The sequence below is a fragment of the Anthonomus grandis genome, chromosome 3 (assembly GCF_022605725.1).
Source record: "Anthonomus grandis grandis chromosome 3, icAntGran1.3, whole genome shotgun sequence".
NCBI lineage: Eukaryota > Metazoa > Arthropoda > Insecta > Coleoptera > Curculionidae > Anthonomus > Anthonomus grandis.
Genome location: NC_065548.1, coordinates 34,713,367 through 34,734,794, shown reverse-complemented (window position 1 = coordinate 34,734,794; position 21,428 = coordinate 34,713,367). Strand labels below are relative to the sequence as shown.

General features: G+C 34.9%; 2 protein-coding genes across 4 annotated transcripts in view; both read left to right on the top strand.

Annotated features, from left to right (window-relative positions):
- Positions 1–21,167, top strand: part of LOC126734086 (centrosomal protein of 135 kDa-like) — a 437,952-nt gene extending 416,785 nt beyond the window's left edge. For all 3 annotated transcript variants that reach the window (XM_050437596.1, XM_050437599.1, XM_050437603.1), the window contains one exon: positions 20,936–21,167. In XM_050437596.1, coding sequence (XP_050293553.1) covers positions 20,936–21,129 — 194 coding nt within the window. In that variant the 3' untranslated portion in view covers positions 21,130–21,167. The remainder of the gene's footprint in view (positions 1–20,935) is intronic.
- LOC126734088 (uncharacterized) lies at positions 611–3,044 on the top strand. The gene is made up of 2 exons (XM_050437612.1): positions 611–959; positions 2,076–3,044. Exons 1-2 carry the CDS (start codon positions 844–846, stop codon positions 2,953–2,955), a joined length of 996 nt encoding a protein of 331 aa, XP_050293569.1. The 5' UTR covers positions 611–843; the 3' UTR covers positions 2,956–3,044.
- Positions 21,168–21,428: the final 261 nt, after the last annotated feature.

Below are 21,428 nucleotides of genomic sequence, written 5' to 3'. Positions count from 1 at the left end.
TATTACATTATATATCTTGTTTTAACACAGTCAACAATTCGCCAAATGATTTTTTAGACATTCTGTAATAATTAAAAAACTTATTATGATACTGCCGAATATTTGTATGAAATTTGTCGATTTTTTTCTACACTACTTTCAAAATATGGATGCCTTCAATGTTTTCACGTTATACTGACTCTCGCAAAAAATCTTTTGCTTCAAGACCACAAATAATTCTTGATGAAGAATCTTGCAATGAAAACATTATTTCCCGATGAAAGTCTCGAAGCAATCAAATTTTTGAATTTTTTTTAATACCTATCCGTTTTTAACGCAGTGTGTATCGCGTATATCCTATGCGGTAGAAACGCATCCGTTTCTACCGCATCCGTTGAAACCGGATCGTGTATACCCGCACTAGTCTTCCGTCGATGCGGTGCTAACGCATCGTGCATCGCCTTTTATTTAAACCTATGTGTTGTCGTACCAATGCGGTACCGCTCCGTTTCTAGCGCATCCGTTGAAACCGGATCGTGTACACCCGCACTAAGTGCGGGTATACACGGTCGGTAAACGCATCCGTTTCTACTTCATGGGATTTACGTGATACACACTGCGTTGAAAACGGATATGCAGTAAGAAAATTTCCAAAATTTAGTTGCTTCGAGATTTTCATAGAGAGACGATGTCTTCGTTGCTGAGGATTATTTGTGGCCTTGAAGCAGAAGGTCTTTTGCGAGAGCCAAGACAACGTAAATATTGGAGGCATCCATATTTTGAAAGTCGTGTAGAAAAAAAAAATTCGAAAAATTTTATACAAATATTCGGCAGTACAATGACAAGTTTTTCAATTATTACCGAATGTCGAAAAAATCATTTGACGAATTGTTATCTGTGTTAAAACAAGATATTTCAAGAAGAAATACAACGATGAGGACAGCCATATCAGCAGAGGAGCGATTAACAATTACATTGAGGTAATTATACAAAATTATATTTTATATACAGTGACAGATACATGTGGCATCTACAATACATTATAACCATGATTTGATGTTAACAATTATCAGCAGGATTATTCAATTCTTCCAATTGTGTCATATTTTCATAGCTCTGTGGTTGTCTTGTCTGCATGGTAGAGGGTCCAGGTATAGAGGTTTGTTGATGACTGACCAATAAAGAGGATTGGTCAGGCGGATAGGGTCCACAGTGAGGTGACCGTGATGGTGGCCTACCAGAAGGCAGCGGAAATGCTCCGAAGGTTGGTGATGGGGATGGATCATGACGTGGCGATGGAGACGGTCCAGGAGTTATTGATGGCGATGGACTGTAGCTGGCTGATCCATAGTTCATGGGTGGTGATTGGGCTGGAAAATGAGATGGTGGAGGCATATATATGCCAGTTGATGGTGGCCCATATGAACTATAGACGTTCGTTGAGGATGTGTGAGGATGGCATGGTTGGAATTGATAATGAGGTTGCTGCGTTGCAAGAGAATGACGTCGTTGATGATAATTTTGAAAAAATTGTAATGTCATTAATTTGAATTCAAGCTTTGCTTGATCATTCAATTACTTGTAATCCGGCAGCAATGACATCATGAAAAATTTGTCAGCATCGTCCTTTTCTGGAGGTTTTTCAGATTTTTCTATTGATTTAAGTAATTGTATCTGGAATGCTGTCATTTTCTTGGCTTAACTGGCTTCTGGTGGTGACTGAATAAGTGTTGGATCTCTTGATGAGCCAGCAATGTCATCAGGAGTTTCTTCGTCCTGCTGTGAATTTTCATTGTCCTCTACGTCCTGGGTATCTATATTGCCTGATGTTTTTCTCTTATCAACGGTAGTCAATAAGAACTGCAATGAATCAGCGTAGATGTATTTCCGCATTTTCATCGCTGGATCTCCACTTTTCCCGCGGTTCAGAGATTTTAGGAAATTATCTCTCACATGGCGCCATTTATTTTTCATGTCATTCACTGAAAAAAAAAATATATTTAATTATCGATTTTTTATATTAGATTTCTTATTATTATCTTAATTTATCTATTATTTTATAGATATAAAAAATAATTGGAATAATTTTTTTCCAGGTATTTGTCAACTGGTAACTCCTTTGCGGCCTTACAATTTGAATTTAATATTGCCCGGTGTACAATTGGAAAAATAATACGTGAAGTGTGCCGAGCTATTTGGACCTGCTTAAAAGATAGAGAAATGCCAGAACCCACTACAGAAATGTGGCTAGATATTGCCGATAAATTTTATATGAAAACTGATTTCCCAAATTGTGTTGGAGCTATAGATGGCAAACATATACGTTGTATAAATCCACATAATAGTGGTTCTAATTATTTCAACTACAAAAAATATTTTTCGGTCGTATTGATGGCTGTGGTCGATGCAAATTTAAGTTTTATTGCTATAAATGTTGGAGCCTATGGAAAGGAAGGAGATTCTACAGTATTCCGAGATAGTCCGTTGGGGAAAAAATTATACTCAGGAGCCTTGAATTTGCCACCACCTCGTTGTTTACCGAATATAGACGACAATCCTCAGCCATTTGTAATGGTTGGAGATGAAGCCTTTAAAATATCATCAAATTTGCTGCGCCCGTATCCATCTCGTAATCTTACTCCATGTAAAAGAGTGTTTAATTATCGCCTCTCACGATGCAGACGTACGGTAGAATGTGCTTTCGGTGTTTTATCAAATAAATGGCGCGTTTTTCATTCCGCCATATTAGTACAACCCGAATTCATTGACGATATTGTTAAGGCTTGCTGTATCTTACACAATTATGTACGTAAAAGAGATGGAATTAATTTCGAAGATATGGATACTTATTCATTAAGTGACATTGATAATTTTGGCGAATCAATAAGGGGCCAAGGTTTAGATATTAGAGATTATTTTGCAAATTATTTTATGGGTCCCGGGGCAGTCAGTTTTCAAGACAAATATATGTATTAATCCGTATGTATACGCTTATAGGTATATCACATTAAAAATAATAAAATTTATTCATGTTACACTCAATAAATAAAATAAAATAAAATCTAGTGAATCTTAGTTATTAATATTATCTTACCTTTCTTGTTTCGTTCCTCCGCTGTCATGACCTCCCAATTTTCATACATCACCGCACCACAAGAAACCCAAGCCTTCTCTCTGGAGTCTTTATTACTATACTCCTTCGTCGCTTTGTCCCAAAGCACAGGTTGATCTTGTATAGAAATTATAAATTTGTCGGTATCGAACATGTTGCGCGGAGTAGATTTTCAAAAGGAAAAACACTTGAACTTTTGTTATATATTTAAGCGAGTACCGTACTCGTAAGTATCTGCGAATGCAACTGAAATGTCTGAGGAATGTAAGTCTATTGAAAGCTTGCGAGAGTGGGTGTAATAAAAAAAATGGACATTTTGGGAGAGAAAATATGAATTCTAATTCGCAAAGAATACTTGGTGGGGAAAATATTTTCTAAGCGAAATAGGAAGGAGGTTTATTGCTAGGACCAGACAGTCGCCAAGACTAGGGTAATTAAAAGGATGAAAAAATGGTCGGGACAAAAGAGCAATATTCAAGAGGTATGGATAAGAAATGGGATTTACCTTTATTTTTATGTGCACAGGAAATGTAGGCTTCATAGAGTGAAAATGGGAAACTCTCTAATAAAAAAAAAAATAGACAACAAAAGAATAGTGAAGGCGTGAGTAGGATGAGTGTAAATTCATAAATCTTCCTTAAAGGTAAGAAAATTCGAAAAGATTTCATTATTTTACTATATTCCAAAGCATTGGTTGCCGTTGGTTGCAAATTATGTCAAAATGCTTGACACCGCGCGTTTCAACCGGAAGGTGGAACATCATACATTGAAGTACGTGTGTTGCCCAGGATGATCCGGTTATCCGGCGCGCGGTCTTGCCGCAGCAAGCTGCGGCGCTGATCCGTCGATCCGGCATTGACGCATCCATGTATCGTCTTCTATTAAAACCTATGTGTTGTCGTGACGATCCGGCGCCGGACCGTTTTCGCCGGACCGTTCATACCGGATCGTGTATACCCGGCCTTACTCTTCCTTCGGTGCAAACGCATTGTATATCGCCTCCTATTTAAACCTATGTGTTGTCGTAGTCGTTCTACCAATGCCGTACCGCAGCATTTTTACCGCATCCGTTGAAACCGGATCGTGTATACCCGCACTGTGGTAGCAAGGCAGCTGGTGGCACGAAAAAACTGACCCCTAGATTAGATTATCAAACGAGCCGCCAATACTGTCGCTTCTGTTTGTTCATCTCTTCTGTGATAATATTAATGCAATGACGCTATAATGTAATTGCAAAATAATAACGGTAGGGAAATAACAATAAAGTAATTTGGTAATAAGGTAATCAGATTACGTAATAATAAAGCAATTAAGTAACTTACAAGATCACTTACTACTGGACTTTGAACTGGGAGTCGAGTACCATGGTTTTGCTACAACGCAAAACCATTAAGCGACGTCGGTAATAAGTGCGTAATCCCAAGAAGCTGCGTTGCTCATGTTTATCTTTGGACCTGGGTAATCTTTGACCGTCTGGACCCTTTACTAGCTGAAACTCCCTGCCTAGAAACGACGTCACCCAGATACTGCACAGCTCTTTTAAATGATGATATTTCTTTAGGCTCAACTTTACTCCAGAACCTTATAGCCTTAAGAACACTTTCTCTAACAATAACATTATTAAGGTGAACTAGATATAATTTCCAGAAAATTCCCTGTAAAATATTATTATCAGCGGTTCAAAAGTGCCAGGAGCATTGCACCTTTTAAATGGCATCACGTTTTAAATTACCATAATCCAGCACCCACCGTGAAAGCTCTTATTTCCCGATCTTTAGGGTTCAACTCCTTACCCTCCTTCTTTTATCTAGCCTTAAACTTGTACCTGAAGATGATACCAGCTCTCCTAATTCTTTCGAAATGTCTTCCCGGTTAGTTTCCAGAGCCGCAACTTATTACAAAAAACTGCAAAGCAGTGTCCTAACTCCGTGCCCTTTTTTAGTACGCCGTTATTTTACGCCATGAGAGGGCTTAGTCTATATTTAGGCCTTTTTTTTCTTCTCGAGCGACCGTAAAGTTAAAGTTTCTTATACTTCTATTTAAAAAAACGGAAAAGTTGGTGATAGAATGGAGAATATTTTGGTAAAGCCCTGGAAGTGTGTGTGGCTCTCGTAATGCAAAACAACTGATAATATATGCCGATTTAAGACCGTTCCTAGGGTATTTGCCGTCCCTCCTTTACCCCACCGAATCCGGCTTTTGATAAACTTTTGTAATTAAATAACTTGAAATAATTTAACGTTAAAAAAAACAACATTTTAGAAACATAAACACTTTATTTTATATTAAATCATAATTTTATTTACAATTTATTTGTAATGTAATGTATTTACAAATAAGTTGTAATTAAATACATACATACATATTATTTACATACGCAACATGCACTTTATAATATGTATACAGTGTGGTGACTTTAACTGGAATAAATTCAGTTAAAACTAATCAAATTTTATGTCGCAAAATTCCTGAGACCCGTCAATTTTTGTTTATTTTTTTTCACATTTTAAGATAGTTTTTATATTTTTTCACCTACAGGGGAGGGGTCCAAATTAACCCAAACTTTTTTTTTCAAATGGAAAGCCACTTTTTTTAAACTCTCATTGAAAAGAGCCCTTTTTCCTGATTAAATTGCCCTATTTACTTTTGTAATTATCTAAAGGAGAAATACGAAAAAAAAAAACCATTGAATTATTAAAAGTCTCGAAATATTTTGTGTTGGTAAATTTTTGGCGTGTTTGTTGATTTTATTGGTATCGAGACATTTCCTGACATTGTTGTAGTGTCTCTGTTAAAGTGAATTTCAATCAATTGTTAAATAAGTTAACTTATATTGCCTAAAAATGCCTTATTTATCCGAATCCCACAAGATTGAAATCTTAATGATGATTGGTTATGGGGACAGAAGTTGTACTCAGCTAGAGGTTGTCCACTTATTCAGGCAGAAATATCCAGATTTGCCACCTATTAACCAAGGGACGATTAGTCAAAGCGAAAGCAGATTTCGAGAAGTCGGGCACGTGAGGGATGTTTCAAGACAAAGGTCTTCTAAAATCGATGAAAACACCCAATTAAATGTATTGAAAGCGATGGAAGAAAATCCGGTAACTGCAGCCAGAAGAGTAGCTCGCGAAAACTCTATTCATCATAAATCTGTGCTAAAGGCTACATTCACCCTAAATGGCCATGTTAATAAGCAGAACTGTCGCTTCTGGTCTGACGAGAACCCACACTGGGTAAGGGAAACTAATACACAATATCCCCAGAAAACTAATGTTTGGGCTGGCATAATTGGCAGGCAAGTTATAGGGCTCATATTCGTCAATGATACTTTAACTGGGGAAAGATATCCAGAATTTCTTGAACATGAACTAGTTCCAGTCTTACGTGCCTTATATCTGAGTCAGTTCGATCCAGATTTGTATGATGAAAGAATCTGGATGCAACAAGATGGTGCTCCCCCACATTATGCCCGTAATGTATGCCAGTATTTAGATGACAATTTTCCCAACAGATGGATTGGTAGAAGGGGTGCAATCGAGTGGCCGGCACGTTCTCTCGATCTCACCCCACTTGATTTTTTTCTGTGGGGACATTTGAAAAGTCAAATTTATATGAACAAACCAGGAAACTTAGACGAACTCAAAGAACGTATTAGGCAAGAAATCCGACAAATATCTCCAGAAGTGTTAGAAAATGTCAGAAACGAATTTTATTATTGTCTTGGGCTTTGCCAACAAGTATATGGGGCTCATTTTGAGCATCTTATACATTAAACGCAACTTTTAATAATTTACTGGTTTTTATTTTTTTTTTTCGTATTTCTCCTTTAGATAATCACAAAAGTAAATAGGGCAATTTAATCAAGGAAAAGGGCTCTTTTCAATGAGAGTTTAAAAAAAAGTAACTTTCCATTTGAAAAAAAAAGTTGGGGTTAATTTGGACCTCCCCTGTAGGTGAAAAAATACAAAAACTATCTTGAAATGTGAAAAAAATAAACAAAAATCGACGGGTCTCAGGAATTTTGCGAGATAAATTTTGATTAGCTTTAACTGAATGTATTCCAAAGTCACCACACTGTATGTATATGTGAGAATATATTCCGTGCCAGACCAGCTAGATTCGAAACTCAATAGGGCCCTCTTCATGAAATCATCACCCGAGCCATTACCTTATTTATTTGACATTATGGGACACTTTATGATGACGATTTATGGATGCGGAGTGTTTGTGTTAGTTTTAAGTTTTAAGTAAGAGTTTTGCTATTAAAAAGAAAAGGGAATATTCGAATTTTAGACAGCGTCTGCGACGCATTATTACTGAAGAGAAATTTGTTCTGTTTTATTTTAAGATTTTTCGTTTTATTAAATCATAATTTAATTAAAACTCGGTGTTTTCTTACATATACATAAAGGGGGCAGGTAGCTAACATATCCAATGATTATACAAAGTTTGCTTTTCTCGTTTTTTTTAATGCAAATGTTTTAACAATGTTAGACACATCTATATTTTCTGCAATTTCTTTTTCAATACTAATTATTGATAAGTCAGAAAGCCTCTCTTGACCTATTGTGGATCGTAAATAATTTTTTATTATTTTGAGTTTAGAAAAGCTTCTTTCTCCACTAGCTACTGTGACAGGTAATGTTAAGAAAATTCTAATGGAAATTACTAAATTGGGAAAACATAGATGAGGTTATTTACAAATAGATAGGTAAGAACATTTAAGGTATTCATTTCAGGGGAAATATAGGATGCAACATTAATAATTTCATTAGATAAATCTTGAGCTAAAATATCTTTTTCATTTTTTGATGGATCATATAAAATTTTCTCAAGAGCTTCACGTTTTGCAAACCTAATTGATTTTTCTGTTTGGAGAAAGCTATGTAGGTTGTTAAGAAAATTAAACAACCTATCATGTTGCTTCATTTGCTCGAATCTTTCTTCCAATTTTAATAATGTAGTATCTAATATAACAAAATAAAAATAAATTTAAAACTGATCAATTGGATTTTTAGGGGCCTCGTCTACACACTCATAGTCAAATAAACGCTTTTTTGTTCGGGGTCTAACAATATTAATCGGAGGAAACGAAGGGTCGCAATCAATATCTTCGACAACTTTTTTGGCCTCCTCTAAAATATCAGTGAAACCTTCATCTGATCTAATACTAGATATATATGTTTTAGTCTGTTTTAAGATTAAAATAATATCAGGCAACATCGGATTCCTGCATTACTTTACTTGCAATATTAATTTTTGTTAACACATTATACCATATAATAATGGAACAAATAAATTTAAACGACTTAATTTTTAAGAGTAATGAATTAGCCATAGTTTTGGTATCAGAGTCCCTGTTATTATCAGAGTAAAGTGCAAATAAAGCGTCATATATTTTTCCTAAAGTATGTATATAACTTTACTATAACTTTCAGAGCATCTATTGTGCTTTTCCATCTAGTACTAGAAAGAGGTTTTAGTGTTAACGTTGGGATTTCATCTTTTAAAACTTGCCAACGTTTAGTTGATGCGGAGAAAAAAACGTAAAGTTCCTGCACAATAGCAAAGAAACTTGTAATTTCTAAAGATGCTTTTGCAGCGTCATTACCAACTAAATTTAAGCTATGGGCTGCACAAGGCACGTAAAAAGCTCTAGGGTTCAATTCAATAATTTTTTTTTGTAAACCATTATTGCGACCCTTCATATTCGCTCCATTATCATATCCCTGGCCCCTTAAATCGCCTAAAAAAATGTTGTGAGTCTCCAATAAAACATTAGTTAAGCCTTGTCCTGTCGAATCTGATATTGAAATCCCAAAAAATGCTCTCTAATTTCGATTTGCTTTGATGTATTATTTAATAAAACAAACCTTGTTACAATAGTTAGTTGGTCTTGATGACTCATGTCAGGAGTCGTATCCAAAATAATTGAAAAATATTTACTAGCATTTAACATAGAAGCCCCAAAAGGAAAATTAATTCATTTTGAATATGAACACCTAAATAATGAGGCATATTTGATGGAGTTCTTTTAATCCTGTTAATGTGATCGCATATTGTTTCATTAAAATTGGCAATTGTTTCGATTAATTTTAAAAAGTTTCTGTTTTGTTGCTCGTATATCTTGTTATTTTCACCTCTAAAACTCAAATTTTGACCGGCTTAAAACTTGACAACATAAATTATAATTTTCAAAACAGAAACCCATCTATCTTTTTCCATGTTTATTAATTTCTCGTTTAGTGAATCAGTTGTCGTTTTAGAAGAAATTGATTGTTCTAAATCAAGCCAAGATTTTGTATTACAAATATGCCCCTTTGACTTTTCATGTCTTTCTATAAGTTGTTCGTTATAACCCAAACGTTATAACGAACGATAACCTCCAATCGTTATAACCCTCAACCAAACCACTACCACCAGAAAAATTTTTAAATATTTTGCAAGGAAAACAATATACACAATTTTTGATTTAGAATATACTAGCCAAACCCTCGGAATTATTTCTCCATTACACATTTTTTTTTATAATAAATAGATGAAAATCTTCTATTGTCTTTATTTAAAGGAAACGTCATATCAGCCTCCGTTAGTTGCGTAGGCCCTAACTCTATCAGAGTTAATTTAATTTTATCCAATAAAATATTTGGCCAATAGCCAGGAACCTTATAGACATTAATATTTTCAAAGCTTACTTCAGATCCTTGTTCTGCTAATAAAACATCACCTTCCACTATAGTTTTGGTATTCGATGAGTTCTCCTTCTCTTCTCCTCTATTGACCATTATACATATAGTCTTTATCACATTTTCATCTCGGGCTTGGGAACTTGATGATTTGTCATGTGATCTTGTTGGAATTAAAAACGCTTGGAGTGAACTGCAAGCCTTTTTAATTAATTCTTCTTTTTCACGCTTTCGTTTTCTGTACTGTGCTCCAGAAAACTTTTTCGATTATCAGACATCTATAATAAAACAAATCCAAAATTAAAATAAATCCAAGTTATCCTATATTTTGCCTGAATGAATAAAGAGATATATTTTTAACGTTTCAAATAAAAAAAAATAAATATTAAGATTAAATGCTACTTTTTTATTAAGCAAATAACTAATATTTGAAAGGTGAGTAGCCAAACGGAATTAGTGGATGAGTGCGACTACTTTTTCCTCAAGTTCAAAATTAATTATTTTTTTTTAGTTATTATATTATTTGACTTTAAATAAGTCAACATTACTTTTTAAAATAAAATTAATTGTGCTAACAAAAATTTTAAAAATCTCAAGAGTAAAAAAGTGAGATTTCTAACAGGAGTAATAGGTATCTAAAAAAAGGAAAAAAAACTCCTTAAATTTCAGGAAAAATAAAAAAATATTATGCATTATAAATAGGCAGTAGGTTCAATCATCCACCATTTCCGTTTGGCTACCCATTTTCTAAACAGAAGATATTTAAATTTTATATGGCAGCTCAAAAAAAAAATGTAATCAAATTAACGTATGTGTAGAGATACTTACCTTTTTAATTTTGACTGTCTGTTTTACCACAATATTAAACAAAAGCTTTTAATAACGTTGCGATTTACACGACCACAGGCTACATGCTTAAAATTTAAAATGAAATAAGTGCACTGCACGCATTTATATGCCTTGACCACCGACAAGTATTTTCCTGAAAAATCTTCGTCGCGACATATTTTTTCCAACTCATTGCGACCTGAAGCGGACTGAAGCGTATATCTAGGTATACCTATTAAATTTCAATCGGAAATATAACTAATAATATTTAGAATGTTATAAAGTAACTTTAACACATTAATTAATAATTAATAATATTTACATATGTATAATATTTTAAAATAATATGTGTATAATAGTTTTTGAAACAAATTATTAAATTTTAAAAATATTTATTTAGTTTTTTTTGGGGCGGCTTCCGCTAAAAAAACCTGCCCTCAAAAAACCTGACCCTGTGACCCCTCTGACCTGCCGCAAGGGTGCCCCGCACCCCTGCACCCCCGGGTCGGAACGGCCCCTGCCGACTTTTATTAACGAGCGGCTTGCCGGTTTTTCATAACCTACAACAATAATATAAACAAACCAGTGTCATTTGTCAAGAGTGCATCTAACCACATAATTTTTCATTCTTATATTTCTCTGTGCATCAAACCTCAAGTGTTGGGCTGCAATAACGACACAGTTTTTCCTCCCACGATCAAGTGGCGTTTCCACTTGTCTTAGAGGTGTGAGTAGAGCTGGGCGAGGGAACCGATATCGCAATGTCTGGCTCTTGTACTAAGTGCAAGACTGCAGTTAGTTACAGAGAACCTAAAAGAAATGAGGAGGTTTTTGGTTACTCTTGCAACCATTGTAAAAGCATGGTCTGTCAAAGCTGCAGTGATTTAAGTGCTACTGAAATCAGGGCAGTGGTGTTAAGCAAGAGATCTATGCCCTTTTACTGAATGCTTAGGCAGCATCAAGCAGCTGCTGGGATTGATCGATTGTGTAGGAGTGCTTGAAAGGGATGTTGGAGTGCTGAAGACTGAAATATCTAAACTGCCGTTGAATGAACTTGAAACGGTCAGGACAAAGTTAGATTCATTACAGGTGTAGGTTACCTTATCTAAAATGCCATAGGCTTCCACTGGCAAGTCTTAACAACTACCACTTACTCAATCAAACGCCGACACTTGTAATGTTGTGTTGCAGGAAATTATGGAGAGGCAATGCTTTTTAACCTAAAGTCTGAGTCGTCTGAAGATTTCTACTCTGCTGAACGATGTGTGTTGCCGTAATATTCCTATATCCAAGGCGTCTAGATTTGGAAAACCCAACTCTAATGGCTGCAGACCAATTACGATCACACTGATGAACCATCGGGATGTCGGATTCCTACTGAAGAAGAGGAGTAAGTTCTCAGGAAGAAAGATATCCATTGAATCTGACCTTACCCCAGCTCAGTTGGAACATCTTAATAAAGTCAAGAAAGATCTAAGGCTGTGCAGGGACTATGGTGAGGATAACCTCTTCATTAAGTATAGCATTGGTATTCCCTTAATAGCGGCAAAAAACCAAGGCAACCACCACTTCTTAAAAATCTAGTTTTTTGCTATTACCAGAACACCTGCGGCTTGCGCTCCAAGACCAATACCTTTTTTAGTGTTGCGTCTACTTCTAGCTATGATATTATCTCCATTACAGAAACTTGGCTCCAAAATTATATACTTAATGGTGAAATCCTTCCCAACTCATACATAATGTACCATTCTGACAGAAGAACTGTCCTTGTTGCTGCTTCAAGGGGTGGTAGTGTTCTATTGGAGATTCTGAACCACTTTTTCTCGGAAGCCCTCGATCTCTCTGCGATCAGCCAAGGAAAATACCGGAAATTGACCTGGTAGGATGTAGAGTTAAATTTTATCATTTCATACTGTATATTTTTGTACTGTACTTTCCTCCTTCCATCAACTCCGGGCAATTAGAAACCTTTTCCATAGTTAATCTAATCTATTCTGAACATGTGATTATCCTGGGATACTTTAATGTCCCCACTTATATTGAACACTTGGTATCTACCAATAGTAAACGTCAACTTCTAAGTAATTTTTTTGATTTTCTGAACTATAAGCAATTCAATAACGTAGTAAATAACAATTTTGGCTGTTTCGATTTAATCTTTGCAAGCTTTGATATCTCTGTACTTAACAGCGGTGCATCTCTTGTCCCGGAGGACACCTACCATCCTTCTCTGTCATTTGAATTCCATACAGGCTTTATCTCTCTCAATAACTTTAATAAAGCTGAAATAAAGAAATTTAATTTTAGAAAGGCTAACTTTTCGATTTTCTATTAGCTGCTGCTAGATACTGATTGGTCACCTGTCACGGTGCAGCAGGACGTCAACTCTGCATGTGATGTTTTTTATGATATACTGAACAACACTTTCGCTAGAGCGGTACCTTTCAAGGTAAAACGTAAAAGACGTTTCCCTTCCTGGTTTTCGGGGACAATTCGTAATACATATAAAAAGCAAAGAACACTTCGTGATTTTATGATTTCCAAGTCTAATCATCATCTAGAGATATTTAGATCTCTGCGCAAGACAATTAAAGCTCTAACTGCACAAGCCTACAAAATGTACACCCATAGTATTGAGAACAAAATAACCTCTGATCCGAGTGAATTTAGGTATTTTATTCGAAGCAAACGTAATCAGTCTTAAATCCCCGACTCAATGAAGCTTTCTAACAAATCATACAATACGCCTGACAGCATTGTGTCTGCTTTTGGAGATTATTTTAGGAGCGTATACACGAAGTCAATTCGACGCACAAGTCACTTCGGCGAGCAAGTATCTCAAAAGCAAAATGATCTCTGGCCCAGATCTAATTCCTAGTTTTTTAGCTAAGGACTGCTCTATTGCACTTGCAGAGCCTCTGCTCCACATTTTTAATCTGATCCTTAACACTGGTATTTTTCCCAATATTTGGAAGCAAGCCAAAGTTTGCCCTATATTTAAAAAGGGCGATGCTGGAACAATAGAGAATTACCGCCCTATATCAATTTTGTGCAATTTCTCAAAGTTATTCGAGTTAGCTCTTTATAAATTAATTTTTTCCCAAGGTTAAGTCCGTGCTGGCCAACGACCAACATTGCTTTGTTTCTAGTCGATTATGTACTACAAACCTAGCATTAACTTCTCTCAGTTTGTGTGTGAAGCACTTAATGGTAGAGGTCAAATCAATGATATCTACACAGACTTTCAAATGGCTTTTGACCAGATTGAGCACTTCATCCTATTAAATAAGCTTGAACGCCAGTTTGGATTATCGGATTCTCCGATCGCTTAATTCGCTCCTTAACTCCTATTTAGTTGACCCCTCTCAGTTTGTTGTGATCGAAGGCTTTAGATCTGCTTGTTTTTCACCCACCTCTGGAGTTCCTCAGAGCTCTAACCTGGGTCCCCTTCTCTTTAACGTTTTCGCTAATGACTTGATCTCCACCCTCAATTGCTCTCGGTTAGGCCAGCTAATTTCGAATAAAAAGTCCAGTTGTCTTTAATTACTCAGTGAATGGAGAGTCTCTGGCAAGGTCTACCTGTTTTAAGGATCTTGGACCTTTGACCTTTGACCAAAAATTTTCTTTTATCCCTCACATCGAATATACTATTTCTAGAGCTACTCGTATGCTGGGCTTTATTATTAGAAATTGCAAACTTTTTTCGATCACTGCCTCTACCAAAACTCTCTACTATGCATTTCTTAGATCCAGGCTAGACTACAGCTGCCTCATTTGGTCTCCTATTTACAAACAGCACATTAACCTATTGGAATCAGTCCAACGGTGATTCCTTAAATGTTTGGCATTTAAGGATGATGGAGTCTATCCTCCAAGGGGTTTTGACCATGACCTGCTTCTCTCCAGATATACTGAGCGGTCTCGTGTGAAGAGGAGAGAAATGCTTTCGGTGAAATTCTTGTTTAATTTTCTTAACCATAAAATTGACTGCATCCCTTTTGCAAAGGATTTGCTTTCATATACCACACCCAGGATCTAGACAGTCCAGCTTTTAACTTGGAAACAGCCAGGTCCAACATTCTGTACCAGAGTCCTATTCACTTTATGTGTCGAAACACTAGGGACAATCTGGCACTTGTTTTGAGTCACCTGCGTATGGTCGGTGGGGGAGGCTAGGTTATTTTATTCTTAGTTTGAATACATTTATTTACTCATTTTTTTCTGCTCTTTTGATTTAAATTAATTCTTGATTCTTCTCTTAATTTAGTGTTGATTTTTTATTATTTCTCAAACTCACTTTTTTTATTACATAGCAATTCTTTTAAGTTTAGTTGCATGAATTTAATACAGTTCATGCATTCGTACTTGTACATTTATATACTTAATTAATTTATCTGTAACTGGGTATTGATTATATAACCTGTTGGAAATAAAGCTTATTAATATTAATTATAATAAACGTAACGTTAGCTTCACAATGCACATTTGTTCGATGTCCCATCAGTGTTTGGGCTTAGACGATAGCCTCTTCACATCTACCTTCTTTAGTTTTACAGAATTTTCCGACTTCTCGTCTCGTTTTTCGTCTTCTGCCTAGATGACAAACTGTTTCTCTCTGTAGCCGCTTAAAACTGACTCTCATAAATATTCTACGACGTAGTATTATCAAACTGAGCCTGTTTGAGGCTCATCAGCCTAACAAATTCCGTATTGACATACACTTTGATGTTGTTGTCCATTGCTGAAGTTCTCAAGGGCTGCTCATCAAAGGTGTTGACGTGCAATGTTACGATTCTATTCTGAACTTCCTGAAGCCTGTCCTCCATCAATTAAATATTTTTTTTTAATTCCTTTTTGTTTCCTAAAATCTTCTCTTCAACTTGGCATAATTCTCTTTGAGATTTTTCTCATGCTCATTTTTAAAATTGGTATTGTTTTCCAAAATCTTTTCCTCCAATCTGGAGAATTCCGGAAAAAATAATTTTCGGAAGCTAACTTTTTAAGTTGGTGATTGTGGCGAAATTTTCTTCCAGCTTTGCAGAATTTTAGCGCAATTCGTTGTTTAAACTCTTTTCAACTTTGCAGAATTTTTGAGTAACTTTTGACCAATCGCACTGCTTTCAATGCTGCATGCTTGCACCAGCAAAAACAAAGTTGTTTGTTTTTGCTGCAATGTTCAGTTGACATAAAACCAATTCATATCCAATGTCCAAAGTCCACTTCTGAAACCAATGTAGCGTTTTTACTGTTCATTTGAATTAAAATATTCAATTAAAAACAGTCAAGTGATTTGTTACACAAGTACATACTAAGCACAATTACTTAGAAACATTAATATCTACTGGCAACATAATATCTACTTTCTTTCTTATTACTGAATTGAACCATTTTCACATAATAATTCTTAGCTATTTTTTTAAACCGAACAAATTTGAATGTTTCTTGTGACAAAATGTCACAATATTTTTGATACAGCAGTAACAACTATTGTTTGTAATTCCAGTTAAAACAATTACGATCACAATGGTTGCCTTAGTAATTAATATTCATGGCATATTTGTAAAAATAAGTGTTAATCACATTTTTTGCCAATCAAGAAATGTTTATACAGTACTAGCTTAGTAACTACCGGTTAAAGAATTTACATATAGTTGCGCCCCTTCACATAACTATCGGGCACGAACGACTCTGATTGGTGCGACAAAAACAAGTTACGCCGGCAAGGTGCGGCGCTTGATTTTTTTTTGTCGTGTCGGGATCATTTTACTTTCGACTGCTGACTGAGCGTTAGGTACTGTAATTTTCTTTTATGCAACAATTATTAAATGGTATTACTTGGGTAATTCAGCCGCGGATATTTTTGGTAGATTTTCCTTTGAATATCGAAACGAACCCGTGCCGCCGATGGGTTCTACAATCACGGCAATCATTGCAAAATTTGATAGGAATGGCTGTGTGCAAGATTGTAGTAAATGCCATTATAATATCGAAGAGTCACCTATTCGACAGTTGGGGCCAGAAAGGGGACTTCGAGAAATTGCTGTTTACAGTATGGAATTTTGCGAGGAAATGATGAAAAGGGCGAACACATATCCTATATTTATAGAAAATATTTTATTCACTGTCGGTTACTCAACAGAAAATAAACACTTGAGTATCGCTAAAAGCAGGGGCGGCTAGTGCATAAGCGCTGCAGAGCTGCAGAACCCCCAACATTTTCATACAGATTAACTATTTTTGAAATTATTTAATATTTTTCTAAGTAAAATAAAATTAAAATCTAACAAAATAATAAAACAGTATATTTTCGGCCGAGAACGCCATATAGTAGGTCTCAATGCCTTCAATCCGCGCTCCAACGCGCCCCGAACGAACACCTGATTATTACAGTCGGCCAAGTAAAAACTGTTGGCGTGCCAATCACTATAGTTACAATGCCATTAACGCAACCTAACTGGACCACACTCGAGTTCTGTGCTCCGCGTTGAGCCCTTTTCCTCGCCCCGCACCGCACTTCGCCATAAGTTTAGATAGCGAATTTTAAGTCGGAACGGAGCTGCAAACATTTGCAGTAATTCTGCTGACTGTTGACGGTTTTGCATTTAGTTGTTGGTTGTTTTTTTTGCGTTGTGTGTTGTGCTGTGTCAGCTGATCTCTATACTTTAAAAATGAATGTGGTGTATAATTTGATTAATATAATTATCAAATTATACATACACAATATATAAATACAAAATATATAAAATTCTCCCAATTTACGTATGAAGAAAAAATAAAACTAAAAAAGGAAGAGCGGCCGTTGCCCGATATTTTAATAGAAAAGTGTGGTTCAAGCCGTGGAAAATCATATAAAAGAATTTTTACTCCAGATATTTATGCTAGAAATAACTGGATATGCGGATGTAATAAAAAAATGCTCTTTTTTGTTTTCCGTGTCTTTTATTTGGTGGAGACAAATCTTGGACCGTAGTTGGTGTAACTGACCTGGTGCAAAGTGAAAAAATTAAACGCCACGAAACATCGAGAAATCATTTAAACAATGTAATGAATCTAGGTTTGTTGGGTAGTGTTAATATTCGTGAAAAGTTGGACAGTGCCTATTGGACAAATATTCGAGTATATAACGAGAACGTAACAAAAAACAGGTATGTGTTATCTAAAATTATTGACTGCATAAAATTTTGTGGATTATTCGAGCTTGCGCTTAGGGGCCACGATGAAACTTTGACATCGGAAAACCCAGGTATTTTTCATGGTCTGATAAATTTTACAGCTGAACTTGATAAAACAATGGCGGAACATTTAAAAGACTCGAGTGTATTTAAAGGTATATCAAAAGATATTCAAAATGACATTTTGGATTGTATATTGGAAGTTTGCCACGAAAAAATTTTAGACGAGATTCGCACAGCTCCATATATTTCCGTTATAGCAGATGAAACAACAGATGTGTCAGCCAAATCTCAAATGGTTGTAATTTTTAGATATATCCAAAATGGGGATCCGGTTGAACGGTTCTGGACTTATTTGGAGCCACAAAATTTAAATGCAGAAAGTTTGACTGCTGATATTCGCAGTGTCTTAGACCCGATTTTAGAAAATTCTAAGGATAAGTTGATAGCTCAAAGCTACGATGGAGCAGCAGTAATGAGTGGCAGAAATACTGGTGTTCAGGCGCGAATTAAAGATCAGTACAAAGTTGCTCATTTTGCACACTGCATGTACCGCAGCTTCCTCAATAAGAAGAATGTTACAGGATTCAAAGTTTATTTTCTGGCTAACATTTTTTCACCGTATTATGCCACACACCGATATCTTGTACAACGAATTACAAAAACGAAAAATTGATCCTGTAGAAATCAACCACAAAATACAAGTTTTTGAGCAGAGCATTACGACAGTAAGAAATTCAATTGACGAAATTATTAATAAAGCCAAAGATATTGCATCCTTGCTTGAATGTGAAGTAGGACCTCCTAAAAGAAAAAGAAAATATGACAGTCAATTCGATCACCGTATTGCTGCGTTAGAAGTTTGTGACATAATTATTAATTGCGCTAAGGATAGATTTCATTTTAAAAATCATTTATAAGCTGCTTCATTACTGTATTCTGACCAGTTCGCTAACTATATTAATTATTTTCCTGATGAAAAATTAAAAGTAACTTGCGATTCATACCCCAATTTTGATAAGGAGCGTTTAAAAACAGAGCTTTCAGTGATTTACTCCAGACCAGACTGCAGGGAGATACAAGGAGCAATACCTTTTTTAAAATTACTGATAGAAAATAATTTGACCGATTCATTTCCAGAAACTAAAAGCACTATCGATGCTTTCAATGGAAAAAATCGTCACGCAAACTGTAAACTTCAGCGAGATGGTTATAGACAAATTTGCAGCCAAAAAAAATCGAAGAATAAACTTAATCTTCAAAAAATAACTATTATATGTTACAATGTAATTATAAATATAAATTTAAAAAAAAAAATATATATATATATATATATATATATATATATATATATATATATATATATATATATATATATATATGTATATATTTATTATAATGTATAAGTTTAAAATAGTATATGTGTATGCAGTTAATTTCACATTTAAGTACCGAAATCTAGGTGAACAAGGTCATAAGAGTACGCTCCTGTTTTGTTTAAATTCTAAACAGTCGGGAAAGTACAAGGCAAAATTTTGGTTGGCAAAAGTTCGCAAGTTGCATGTTCTTTTTATGTTTATTTGATATATTTTTGGAAGGTAAAATGTCAAAAAGGGGCTGTTTTCAGACACATATCTGGACTTAATACTAGTTTTTTTTAATAAGAATACCTATATAAACACCATTTAATGAAAGCTATAAGGAAAAGTTTAATTTTGTCTAGTTTAAAAAAACATCTTTGATTTCTCCGCGTTTCTCCCCTTTTTTGCCATCTTTTATATTTTATCTATGAATGTGCAGAACGCATCTCTCACCTAACCACGAGCCGCCACTGGCTAAAAGTACCAGTAACCTCAGAAGGTTAAAGTATGGACTGGTATTTTAGGAAACAAAATTATAGGGCCTTTTTTTATTAATGGCAATCTAATAATGGCTAAATGCCGAAAAATACCTTAACCTTCGAGGGACGAAGTTATTCTTATTCTTAATATGGCTGAATAATAATCTCAATAGAATTTGGTATCAATAGGATAATTTCCCAGCCTATAATGCAAGAGTGGTTTGCGACTTTTTGCAATAAACTTTTCCAGATAAAGTCATTAGCACGCGAGGGTTTATTCGATAATTTATCCCTTAGTGATTTTTTTCTTTAGGGAAACCTCAAAGAGACAATCTATTGCCATAAACATGAAGGTGCTAATGCTTTGGAAGAGAGTCGTGCAAAAATAATTCACGTCACAAACAATATCTTAGTCGAAATATTGGCAAACTCTAGGACAGAGTTTTACAATAGACTAGGATATTGTTTGGCTCAATCAGGAGGCCTTTTTTGAGTACCTTTTAAAATAGAAAACTTTTGCCGACATTTTTCTTTTTATTTATTTTATTTTTTCATCAATAAATTTCAAAATAAATAAATTACTTTATACAGAATGTTTTATGCAATAGAATACCAGTTTTATTTTGCTTTGCGGCAAAAAAGATACTTGACTCTATGCATTGACTATTTTTTATCGAAATTAAATGTTTATTTTTGCTTTGGAGTTATTTACATACAGAGTTTTTAGTGTAAACCCCTGTTTATTTCTCTTGAAATTCACCAATATGCCGACTAGAACTGGTGTCCTAGCGGTGCTAGACCATTGTTCCGGAAAATTCGTAAACCTTCCACGTTTCTCCAGAGATATGGCGCGGTAAGTCCATCCCTTGTGCCACAGAAATTATCCCCGATGGAGAGCAGCTGGTATATTTGCAGCGGTTAAAATCGTTACAATACTTTTTTAGAATATTCTAAGAACATATTATCAAATATATTTGCAGCGTATTTATTTTAATAGCGTTTTTTTAAATATGAAAAGCCCTTTTTTAAAATTGAGTTCGACTGTGTCTAAAATGCCATGTGGTACATTTGTTTAGATCTGGCCTATTCGTTTTGAATATAATTTGGCCAGAAAAATATAAAGAAAATATGCCTTGTTATCATAATAATCTCGAAATATAAATTTGGACATATATGTATACGAACACTTTTATTTTGTTACATCATCTCTTGAAGTGCGTGCCACTTTTTGTCTAGCCCGCTATATAGATTGTTAGTCATAAACATATCATTCTTTACGTATATTTTTTTAATATATTAATTATTTTTCTTTTAGTTAATAAGGAAAAAGACGAAATATCAGGAAAAAAGGGGAAAGTTTCTGGAGACACACAAGTTTATACAAAGTTTGAGAAGACTACTGAAAATTCAGCTATATTTCATAAAGTTTTTGCCATAGACGGAATTGGTTTAGAGTGCCATTGCTCCATTTCAAGCTTTAATTTAAATAAAGAAAAAAAAGGGTTCTGAATTACATAATATGTTTTATAATAAAGAAAGTTAAATTATGTCAGATAATTTTTATTCATAAGCAAAATATTGTAGTGCATACTGGCTTAAAAATATGTTTGATTTAAAAGAGAAGGCTATAACAAAACGCATGTTATATGAGTAAGCATTTATTAAGTAACAGTTTCGTCTAAACTGTAGCTTAGAAACAAATTTTACTTAAATAAAAAAATTTGCAGTGAAGCAAGAGTTGCCTTAAGGAAGAATCATTTTCTCTAAGGCTCAGAACATGAGCTCTCTCTTAAAACTGCGTTTTCGTG